Source organism: Schistocerca nitens, chromosome 3, assembly GCF_023898315.1.
Source record: "Schistocerca nitens isolate TAMUIC-IGC-003100 chromosome 3, iqSchNite1.1, whole genome shotgun sequence".
NCBI lineage: Eukaryota > Metazoa > Arthropoda > Insecta > Orthoptera > Acrididae > Schistocerca > Schistocerca nitens.
This window is the reverse complement of record NC_064616.1, coordinates 38,709,289-38,721,907: the sequence shown is the minus strand read 5'-3', so window position 1 is coordinate 38,721,907 and position 12,619 is coordinate 38,709,289. Positions and strand designations below refer to the sequence as shown.

General features: G+C 45.5%; 1 protein-coding gene across 1 annotated transcript in view; it reads right to left on the bottom strand.

Moving 5' to 3' along the window:
* LOC126248372 (uncharacterized) overlaps nt 1–12,619 on the bottom strand; it is a 148,665-nt gene that overhangs the window by 78,736 nt on the left and 57,310 nt on the right. The window contains exon 2 of the mRNA XM_049949301.1: nt 5,209–5,311. Within this exon, the coding sequence (XP_049805258.1) occupies nt 5,209–5,311 (103 nt within the window). The remainder of the gene's footprint in view (nt 1–5,208; nt 5,312–12,619) is intronic.

The following is a 12,619-nucleotide window of genomic DNA, read 5'->3' as shown; positions in this document are numbered from 1 at the left end:
CCTTCATAAACACAGGAGTCACTTGCTATTTGATCTAGTCGCTTGGGACTTTGTTACGGGCGAGAGATTCGCGTTAATTGGAAGCTAAATATGGGACCAATGTTGAAGAGCACTCGTTGTAAAACCGAATTTGGATTCCATACGGACGTCGGGAATTATTTGTTTTCAACTCTTTCAGTTGCTCCTCAGTGCCAGGGATATCGCCCATACGAGGGTGTGTGCGCCAGTCAAACTATGGTAAGTCTTTACGTTCCTCCTGTCACTCTGGGGTGGTGTATTTTAATTAATATAGGTCTGTCTTAAGTTGTGGATCTCACCTTATAAAGTAAAGCTTTTTGTCATGAGTTTTTGGGAATATAATCCGTCCATAATTACTTTTTCTTCCAATATTTTGGCTTAAAATCTGCCATGCGATCCGAAATGAATGCTACGCTGTGACCTCTGAATTTGACTTTTACCTAGATGGAAGCTTAGTGAAGTAAATATTAGCGGAATCAGTTTTGAGCTTCCCTCGAGTTGTACGTCAAAGCTGATCGTAGCTGGTTGAATACAGTGCCTGAGGTTTCCTTGTTACTGCGCCTTTTTGGGTCTTTTGTAGATGTTCACACAGAGAACACACCTTATGCAGCCAAAAGCTGCAGGATAAATCGGTGCTTTAGTGCGGTTGCGTCATATCTAAATCATGTATGAGCAACAGATAATGTACACTGTCTCCTGCAAAGACTTCAGTCTCTCCTCGTTAATGAAAAAAAAAGAGGAAATGTAAAATTTTCTGTTTTATTCCAAGCAAGAATTAGTTCAGAACCGAACGAGTGTGAAGGGAAAGAATGCTGTATTAGTCCACAAAGCGAGCCGGAGACTCTACAGTAGCAGAAATAACTCGATCGCGTAACTAGGTACAACCGTTTTCTAGTTCAAAGTACTGCGCCTTGTTACCTCACAGTTCCAGCATGGGAATAGACCGCGGAAAATGTTCTCGTGGGCAGTCGCGACAGCTTGCTGCTAACGTCATGAGGTTTATTGGTGCTGAGAAGGAGAAAGAAGTGACAGTCAAGATGGAAAATGGGGTGAAACGTGCAAGCAAAATGTTTCAAATGAGTAAGAACATGGTGTGTAATTTACGGCAGGTTGGATACTATGCTAAGCGGGGCGGGATTCTAGTACCTAATCCGAAGAAGAAGAAATAAAGCGCGCACAATAAATGTACCACTGATGATCTGGGTAATATTGTTACTGACAAGAAATTTCTACGATGTTCTGAATAATAGCAACAAATATCGCACAGAACTGGACTACGATGCTAGCAAGGAAACTAAGAAACACATTTCTATGGGTAAGATCTGGTTTTAAAAGGAGCCAAAATAAACGAGTCGCTATATATACAAACGAGACGACACAGTTTCAAAAAGGCATAAACCATTGTGTTCATACACACAAATAAGTAATCAGAATTAAAGCAGCCATCAGTTATAGTTACACTGTGTCCTCCAGAAGATACGGGACACAGTCATACACAGACCAACGCTAAGCTGCCTGATACTAATATTCGATGCATCCGCCTGACGTCACACATGTAGTTCCTAAATAGACTCCATCAGCGAAACGCGGATATAAGCCGACACACGGCTCCAGTCAGTCAATATCAGCGACAGTATCGACAGAGGATCCAGCAGTAGCTCAGCACAGCATCGAGACTCTTATCTAGCCGCCGCCAAGCGCACCCATAGTGGATAGTCGACAAGTGATTCAGAACTAGACCAGAATTAAAGACAGATCAGTCGAAGTGGAAACTGATCTACTGCCACGCACCATCTTCATACTACAGTTAAGTATTTGTAAACTGTCTATAAATAAACTATTGTAAATTGTTGCTAATCTGCATTCCCATCTTTTGCCTCTTTGGACATGTGACGAGGCTGTATAGTTGACGCGTCCAAGCAAGCCATCTCATAACAACAACTACCTTCAGTGGCAGGAGGGTATCATTCTGCCGCCTATTTATGTTTTACACGAAGTGTATTTTGTAAATAAAACATGAAAAGCTGGCGACGAGGAAAAAATAGTAATACAAAAATCTGGCGCCGAAGAGGTTGCGGCGTGGAGGACGCAAAACGCGACAGTGCTCCGGTTGCAAGAATAATCGAATGTACGATGTCATAACCTCCCCTCTGTGTTTGTCAGCAGTTCACTTTACCAGGGTTAAAGCATTTACACTGCTGGCCATTAACACTGCAGCACCACGAAGGCATCATGCAACAAACCTCAAACTGGCATTTAGTGTACTACGTGCTTGGATAAACCAATGATTAGCATTTCAGCGCAATCGCACGACGTAGGTAGGAATAACGCCATCTACACTGATAAGCCAAAACATTACGACCATTGCGCACCGCGAAGTTGGATGCCACCTGGTGGCGTTGCAGGCACGTGACGCGCTATGGAAAGTATTTAAGCGCAGCAGAGAAATATGAGGGATCATCCTGTGGTGTCACCGCCAGACACCACACTTGCTAGGTAGTAGCTTTAAATCGGCCGCGGTCCATTAGTACATGTCGGACCCGCGTGTCGCCACTGGCAGTGATCGCAGACCGAGCGCCACCACACGGCAGGTCTCGAGAGACGGACTAGCACTCGCCCCAGTTGTACGACGACTTTGCTAGCGACTACACTGACGAAGCCTTTCTCTCATTTGCCGAGAGACAGTTAGAATAGCCTTCAGCTAAGTCCATGGCTACGACCTAGCAAGGCGCCATTAGCCTTAGATAGCTTGTATCTAAAGAGTCTCACTTGTCTCATCAAGAATGCTGTATACTATGATGGATTAAAAGTTAAGTATTCAAGAAGCTACGTACTTTTCTTTATAGCATTCATTACGTATCCTGTTTCAGACCTCACTCCATCCTTCGTGAGTTAGCGCGTGCATCTTGGCCGCCTCTTTCAATTAGTGTGCGTAGTGTTGGCAAGTCTGCCGACACTACACATCCTAGCGAAGAAATGGGCTGCAAATGGGTAAATCCACTGAGATAATCGACTTTGTCAAGGGCGAATCACATTTTTTGTGCACTAGGTCGCTGGTCTTCTCCACAAACGCCGACATCGAGGTGAACGGTGGCTCGAAACGTGTAGCGCGCCACGGGCAGTATTATGCTACGGGAGAAATTTTTCTGCGCTTGCACGGAACCTGTGGTAGTAACCGAAGATACGCTGACAGCTGCGAACTACCTGCACCCCTCCATGTTTGATGTCTTCCCCGACGGCGCTGTCACCTTTCAGCAGTATATTTGTCCGTGTCCCGGAGCCAGAACCGTGCTACAGTGGTTTGAGAAGCATTATAGTGAACTCATGTTGATGCCTCGACGACCAAATTCGCCTGATGTAAATCCTAAGGAACCCATCTGGGTCGTTATCGGGCGCCATCACCGCGTACGCAAATCGGCCGCCCGTTATTTACGCGAATTACATGACCTGTGCGTAGACGTTTAATGTCACATACCTCCACAATCCTACTAATAAACTGATACACGGAATAAGTGGTGTATTTCATTCCAAGGTCGGACAAACAAGCTATTAAGCAGGTGGTCATAATGTTTTGGCTCATCAGTGTACATTTTGTATATAATTAAAAATTATGCAACGGGCTTTTCATTCAGAAATCGCATTTGAACGTTGTTTGTTTGAGAGAAGATTGTGTTATACGCCATAGGAAAGACGTCTAGGAGCAAGTGTTGGCACGCGACATCGGAAAGATTGTGAACTATGGAGATTGCAGTATGTCGTTCCGTGGTATTTCTGTTCTCGTCGGCCAGGGTCGCTTCATTGTCATTCGAATTTGGTATCGATGTGTTCTGGAGAGCCATACTCAACGCCATGCTCTTATCTTAACGGCTCCACGGGACTAGCGCTCGAAAGGAGAGACATATTTTTCGCTTGGCCGTGCGAGATTGTACAGGCACGTGACGTATCTTGAGTTAGGAAATGCGCTAGTTTATAGGAAGATAAGTATCTGCAGGAACAGTGTGACGGCGTCTAAAACACAGCGACCATCCTTGCAGCTTCCCTCAATGCAGCGGTAGAGAGACGCACTGACAATGGTGCGCCCAACGACAACGCTGTACAGAGCAGTAGCACGACGTCGTCTTTTCGGACCAATGTCGATTCTGTGTACAGCAGCGTGATGGAAGTATCCGTGTGTGGAGCCTCTGAGGAGAACGAACGTGGCATTCGTCTTCATCATCTGAGCCCAGCACATGGCCGGCCGAAGTGGCCGAGTGGTTCTAGGCGCTCCAGTCTGGAATCGCGCGACCGCGGTTGTAGGTTCGAATCCTGCCTCGGACATGGATGTTCTTAGGTTAGTTAGGTTTAAGTAGTTCTAAGTTCTAGGGGACAGATACCCTCAGATGTTAAGTCCCATAGTGCTCTGAGCCATTGGAACCATTAAAACCCAGCACATCACATGGCTTAATGCTATGGGGTACCGTTGGGCACACAACACAGTCACCTCTGATTCGCGTAGCCAGTAATTTGGACAGCAGGCATTACATTTTTGACGTGTTTAGGCTGGTGGCAGTGCCCGATACTTAAGGTACGTTGCCAGTGCTGTCCTGGCTTACCTCGATACAGAGGACAGTCAACTATTTTCCCGGCCAGTGCGTTCTCCAGGCCTCTCACCCATTGAATGCATCTGGTCGTGGGCTGCTATGGGCCACCTCTCGCCAGCCTCTATGATTGATCAACACTGGCACAGAGATGAAGAAGCGTGGAGTGACGTCCCAATATCTGCCGTCCAAACTCAGTTCCACTCGATGCCCAGCCGGATTGTTAGAAAAAAAAAATGTGTGTGAAATCTTACGGGACTTAAGTGCTAAGGTCATCAGTCCCTAAGCTTACACACTACTTAACCTAAAATTATCCTAAGGACCAACACACACACCCATGCCCGAGGGAGGACTCGAACCTCCGCCGGGACCAGCCGGATTAGGGCCGCGTTTTCTATCATAGTTTGTAGCTCTGTGTAGTAAATTTTACACACTGTACATCTCAATATCTATCACATATTTAATTTTGCGCTCTTCTACTACACGCAACAAGGCGCAAAATTTCGTTATTTGCTATCCTATCTAGCGCTGCAATTTTAATGGGCAGTATTGTATGTGAAATAATAATGAGAAAGACAGCAAGCTGGTTACAGAAAAGTGGTGTTGTACGTACAGTTTGCACTTGAGGAGCAGCAAGGCGAGCAGGGCGCCGAGCAGCAGCACGCCCGCGCACGAGGACACCAGCACCAGCAGCCACGTGTCGTCCAGCGCCGGGCCTGCAACACACATATCTGTGTGGCAGAACGTTCCTGTGCTACCAGGATAATTTCACCCCCCGCCTTCCCCACTCCTGTTCCAATCACAAAAGGTGGATGGGAAGAAAGGTTGTCGGTAAGCCTCCATTATCATCATCGGATTGCCATTACAGCTGCCTGGGTGTGGTTTAAGAGCGCTCTCCACTTGTGCCTATCCATGTACTGTTCTTCTCTCGGGACTGTATCCCTGCAACTCCCTCCTTCACTTAGTTCAGACGTCTCTTCCTTGGTGTTCCTATCGATCTTCTAGCATTCACATCTGCGTGTAACCATTTTTTACGGTCCTTTCTTCTTCCATTCGTTTGAGATGGCCGACCCTTTTCACTTTCTCTTTCAAGGATATGCACACTCCAGCTACTTTCCTTATTCTTTCATTTCTTACACTATCCTTCCTAGTTTTTTGGATCAGAGCTCGTAAGAACTTCATTTCTGCTGCTTGCAATTTGTTGCCGATCTATTTGGTTGTTGTGGAGTTCTATAGGCTATGTTATTATAAGGATATAATATGACTGAAGGAGAGTCTGTTTGATCCTAAGCGGACTTGCTCGTTTCGGAGTAGATCCCGAACTTCACGATGGAATTGAACTGATTTTTATCGCTTGAAATGTTCACGCAAGATATTTGTACTGATTGTCCTGTGGCATTTATGCTCCATGTCGACCCATGTTTTATTACATTTCATCATTCAGTGTAGAAAGGCTTAAGCTGCTGTACGTCAGCAAGTAGTTTAGATAGGTAGCACTCCCCACCCCATAAAGTGACAGATGGTCACGGAGCGTGAGAACGGAGGCCCAAGCAGGAGCCGTGTCATACTGGAGCATACTGAAAATACGATGATTTACACTGCGTGGCTTGGTGACAAACGCATAACTTTGTTTACATATACTAACTCTTTAAATGTTTATACGCGACTCCAACTAAAGTGTCGACATTATCCACACTGACAGCTTCCTAACCATGATATCAGTAACTACAAAATCAATCCCCATTTTAATTAGAACTTTATAAAATATTCTTAGTCATTGGTTGATTAAATCGACCAGGCGCAAAACACTGAAGCTAGATCACTACGCAGTTCCCAGTCAGCTTTCATGTGGACAAAATGTGTGTTTTACAAGTTCTGGTACTACGCCTTTGAAAAGTGATTTAGTCATTAAAAGTGCCTCGGAGAACGTTTATATACTGAATGAAAAAAAAGTAATGAATTATTCAGGCTACGTTTGTCTACGTAACATGATTAACATGGTAAGATCACAGATATAAGCGTGAGATAAGTACCGAGCGAGGTGGCGCAGTGGTTAGCACGCTGGACTCGCATTCGGGAGGACGACGGTTCAATCCCGTCTCCAGCCATCCTGATTTAGGTTTTCCGTGATTTCCCTAAATCGTTTCAGGCAAATGCCGGGATGGTTCCTTTGAAAGGGCACGGCCGATTTCCTTCCCAATCCTTCCCTAACCCGAGCTTGCGCTCTGTCTCTAATGACCTCGTTGTCGACGGGACGTTAAACACTAACAACCACCACCACCGTGAGATAAGCCATAGCAAATGTGAAATGCTGGTGTATTAATCACCGCTGTAAACGCCAGTCTGTTGAATGCATGTATGCAAACGTGCGTACATTGCGTTGTACAGGCGCTGGATGGCAGTTTATGGGATGAAGTTCCATGGCTCTTTCATTTGGTCGGTCTACACAGGGACGGTTTATGCTGTTTGTGGATGAGGCTGGAGTTGTTGTCTGATGATCTCCCATATGTTCTCGATTGGAGACAAATCTGGCGATCGAGCAGGCCAAGCCAACATGTCGACACTCTATAGAGCGTGTTGGGTTACAACAGAGGTATATGAGCGAGCGTTATCCTGTGGGAAAACGCACCCTGCAGTCATGCTGCGTAGGATAACGACGACACTGTTCCTGTTTTCATAGGAAATCACACTCCATATCATAATTTCGCCTGCTGGTTCAATGTGTCTAGTACCGAGAAAGATTGACTGCACCCCTCAACTGGCCTCCTTCTAACCGACACACGGCCATCACTGGCACCGAGGCAGAACCATCTTTCTTCAGAAAATACAACAGACCTCCACCCTACCCTCCAATAAGCTCTCGTTTGACACAACTGCAGTCGCAAATGGTGGTGGTTTGGGATCAGTGGAATGCACGCTACATCACGTCTGGCTCCGATTTGTTCTTGAAGTACCGATTTATAACAGTTGTTGTGTCACTGTGGTGCCAACTGCTGCTGTAGATGGAGTACGATGCGCCAGGTCTCTACGTCGAACACAATGGTCTTCCTTCTCAGTAGCGCCACGTAGCCGTGCGGAGCCCACTCTTCTTCCGAAACTGCATTATCCTGAATATCGCTGCCAGCAATCGTGTACAATGGCTACATACCTTCCTTCGCAAGAAGGCTAACTAATTATAATCAAAATACACTGAGACGCCAATTTGTCTGTCGTCATGGTGTTAATTCGACAGAAATAGTTGGGTATTATTGCCTGCATCACCGGCATCCCATTTGTCGTCTCCTCTTACTGAGATTTTCATGTTACCCTGAACACAAGGCGCCGACATAAATGTGTATATTCTCCGTGACGAAATATCCCACATTCCATTCATCCTGATCCATTTGTTACGTGCATCGGCAGCAATGAGTGATGGGAAAGCTGTTGTGAGGTGACGCATAACAATAACAATGGTAGTAATAACAAATTAGTAATTAAGGATGTGTACTGCATTACAGACAATTGTTAACGATTAACAAAATAAGCAAGAAAGGCTGAGTGCTTAATTGGCGCACTGCATAGGTGTTCTTACCACTTTGTTACTGAATTCTGTTCTGGTTGTTTGCAGAGAGAAAAGAAAGAACCCTGTAGCCATACATATCGCTAGTACAACGAGATATTACCTATCAACTATCCTTGCTTTACATCACGAAACGAACATGGCATCACTGAGCTGATATTTGTGATATTTGAAATAAATTTCTGTCCTCTGTCCTCTCTCTCTCTCTCTCTCTCTCTCTATTTTTATTTTTTGAGGAAAGCATCGAGAAGCGCGAGTAATAAGCAAGTAGGCATATAATCAAAAAATGGTTCAAATGGCTCTGAGCACTATGGGACTCAACTGCTGAGGTCATTAGTCCCCTAGAACTTAGAACTAGTTAAACCTAACTAACCTAAGGACATCACAAACATCCATGCCCGAGGCAGGATTCGAACCTGCGACCGTAGCGGTCTTGCGGTTCCAGACTGCAGCGCCTTTAACCGCACGGCCACTTCGGCCGGCGGCATATAATCTGTTTACAGTTATTTTCATTGGGATATATAATGCAAAAATACACCTTTTAAGTGTATTATTGCGTAATTCCAATTATTGACAGTCTATTCGTGACCTTACTCGCATTCAGTGGGGTGAAACCCATCACAGAAGCAAGCAACACACAAACGAAATCTCGCTGCACTGATACGTTGACCGATATGTTGCTCGGAAAACATATCTGATTCATGTTGCTAAATACAGCTCTATCAGATATCAATTTGGATGCGTACCAAGTGTATAAAAGTATGTCTTGAAATACACAGAAAGGCGCATAGAGGTATTCGACAGAAACATAGCCATGACCAAGATTGTAACTGGGGTCGACAGCATCGCCGTCTACCACCTTGACAACTCGGACGGTGACAGTGCTCGGCCGGTTACTTACGTTTACTGGTCTCAAAGCTACAGAATGAAAACACAAAAATGTTAATAACCCAAAAATCATTAACTTTGGAACCCATAGTAAAGTAAAGCAGTCATCAGTTGGAAGATTGGTTTGAACACCACAGCGCTTTAATAGGCACGGTCTTGTTGGAGGTGGTATGCCGTTGCTTTCCTCCAACCTTTGAGTTGACTTACCTAGCCAGTTAATAGGGGAACCTACAGTTTAACGTGGCTTTCGGACCGCAGCACAACTCGGCATTTTTCACATCAACAAACACTGCCCGAGGGGAAATAAGTGTAAAATGGCACATAAAAATCTGGGGACTGATCAGGGATCGAACCCGAGACCTTTGTATTTTTTTTTAATATGGAGAGGAAAAAAAGAAATTCTTGCACCCACCTGTGCGCGAAACCGTGTCCTTTCATCTCGCATTCCCGCGCGCTATCCACTTTTTTTTTTTTTTTAACCATAGAGATGGCCGAAGTGTGGTTGAAAAAAGCAAGAGATGCAGTCGGACGCGAACACGCGACTATAAGTTTAGAATGCACGGCCATTACCACTTTTTTTTATTTTACAAATATTAAACTAATAATAATGCGTCAGAACCTATAACGCGAATGTTAGGAAAAAAAATTAGATGTGGCGAGACGCGAACCATTGGCATTTCGATCTTTTTTCTTACACTGCTCGCTCACCCCACAGTACAATACTGCGACCAATTTTTTTTCCGACACAGGAAACACACTGAAATATCCACTCAAATGGCAGTGTATTTCTTCAAAAAACGAAAATATTCACCCTTTTTTTCCAAAGTACTTATTGAAGGTAATCAATTAAAATAAAAAAAAAGAAGTCACTTCGACAAGAACAAAAGGGTGAAATCAGAAAAACGTATAGGAAGGAATAGGGTGTCAATTTTAACGTGCCCACACATTCTTTCTTCCTTCACTTCCAACGCCTTGTCGATGAAAAACAAGATACAACATATTAGAAAAAAATTCACAATAACGGGGCATCCTGAGCCACGTCCAATATGCGGTGGCCATATATTGGGAAAAGGCACACGGATCTGCGTCATATCCACTCACCATCACGTAGTGGACATAATGACCAACAAGCCATATGATGGTATTGTTCTTCGATCGAGGAAAGAAAGTTGAATCGGGACGCACGAGAATCTCCCCCGAGATAGCCGCCTCCGACGTCCTGAGGAGAAAAGCCAGTTGTCGGCGAAGCCATCTCCAATGGTCATGACCGCAGGAAATCTACCGATGAGATAATGTATCAGTTTCATGGCAACAATTGCAGCGATCCGTTACACTGAAGCCAATACGAAAAGTCGCACGTTGGTAGGTACAATATCATGAACAACTTGGTACCACGAGGACGCCACTTCCATCGGGAAAATTGGGAGGCTGATGTTAGACCAAACAATCTTCCAGTTCGTTTCTGGCGACAGGGCCTCCACAGAGGGAACACTATGAGGAACTGGCCAGCGGCTTAACAGCATTTTTAGGGTGAGATTCGCTTGGGAAAGGATATTTACTCCTAAACAACCGACCTCAAGAAAAAATTCCTTAACGTGCCGTAATTTATAACTAATCCTACCAATATCTACTGGAGGTGTTAACCTCGTCGGTCGGATACAGTCATAAAGGCGAGCTGTAAGTGACTGGGAGGCGCGTTGACACGTTAAAAGGGTGCGACGGATGAATAAGGCAGAAGCCTTAACCCGAATGTCAGGGAGGCCCAAACCTCCCGGCAAACGGGGCCGCGCCATGACCCCATAATGCACGCGAGATACAGAGTGGCGCCAGAAAAACCTGCCAGTTAAACTTTGCAACTTGCGGGACATCATCGCAGGAAGTGGAAAGATTTGTGCAATAAAATAAACCTTACTTAACACAAACGTTTCCATGGCCTGAATCTTATGAAGAAGTGACAGGGAGCGACGCACGTGTTCAATGATTGCACTCTGAATCTTATCCGTGACAGACTTCCAGTTTATCGTAGCTATCTTTAGCGGACAACTGTCAATTATAACACCCAACGATCGTATCGGGTAACCTTCAGAGCCCAAGGAGTTTCAACAGCGTCAAATCCTCGCAAACTGAGTAAACGACATTTCTGGTCATTGATCCGCGCTCCAGTAAGACGACAAAAGGCATCCAAAACTTCCTTCAGCAGTAGTATATCATCATGGGTACGGAGAAGAACCATAACGTCATCAGCATATGCACGAACGGTAAACCTGTCTCCCAGCAGCGACCAGCCACTCAAACGAGCAGCTATAGTTTGCAATAATGGCTCCAGAAACAGCACGTAGAGCGACATAGATAATGGACTCCCTTGAAGGACGCCCTGACACACCGCGATGAGGGAAGCAAGACGGCCATTTACGTCAATGGACGCCCGAATACCACTGATTAGAGAGCTAAACAGCCGTCGTGCAGCATCGTTAAAACCAACAGTCGTCAATACTCGCATAAGGAACCCATGATTGACGCGGTCGAACGCTTGGTGAAAATCAATGAAAAGCAAAGCGCTTGGCACGGGAATGGTGGAAGGAATGGAAATTAAATCACGACATTCAGCAACGGGAGTCAGGAGAGTACGACCCGGAAGACAACTTTGATGACTCGCGATGATGGTAGTCAATAATACCGATAGTCGGCTATTGACCGCTCGCGCCACTATTTTATAATCATAGTTGAAGAGGGTTGTCGGACGGACCTGATCCACACGCAAAAGTCCCGGCTTTTTGGGGACCAGTACAATTTTAGCAGCCTTAAATCTGGGGGGGGGGGGGGGGGGAAGGTCTCCGTGGAACGCTTCATTCACCATGTAAGTTATCGTATCTCCTATTAGGGGCCAAAATCGAATATAAAATTCTTTGGGAAGGCCATCGGGGCCAGGTGATTTGTGGGAGGGACAACGAGCCACAATGTCAAGTATATCATCGCGATGGAATACAGAGAAAAACTCTTCCTGGAGAGCTGGCGTAACAACACGATCAAGGAGGGAGGTGAAATCAACAGACGGTGGATCGCCTGAATCCACTTTAGCATAAAGCTCGGAATAGTACTGGTAAAGTTCACGCATGATATGAGATTGGGAGGACCACTCACGCCCATATAGAGAACGAATGGTAGAAAGACACGTCCTTTGAGATCGCTTGTGAAGCCGGAGAAGATGCTAGAGAGAGGTCAACTCATCCTGTACGATTGAACGAGGCTGGGAATGCAGTCGGACCCCATCCATTTGCCTACGTTTGAGTTGGAGAAGTTTTGCCTTCACACGGTGGACGTCGACGACCCTCAAGTGGGCATCACGAGCATTATCGTAAGGTCGCGAAGGACTGCACAATAAAATTCCCCAGTGCGCCTTATTTCAGCAGCTTTTTCAGCGCTAAAATGCTTGAGAGTATTTCGAATCCGGGGTTTAGCAAAGGTAACCCACCATTCTAGAAGTGAGGAATAACACGTCTGTGACTGGATTGTCCGCCGCCATACGTCTGCGATGATGCCTTCCAGAGAGGGGTACGTGAGGTGCAGAGGGTCTAGC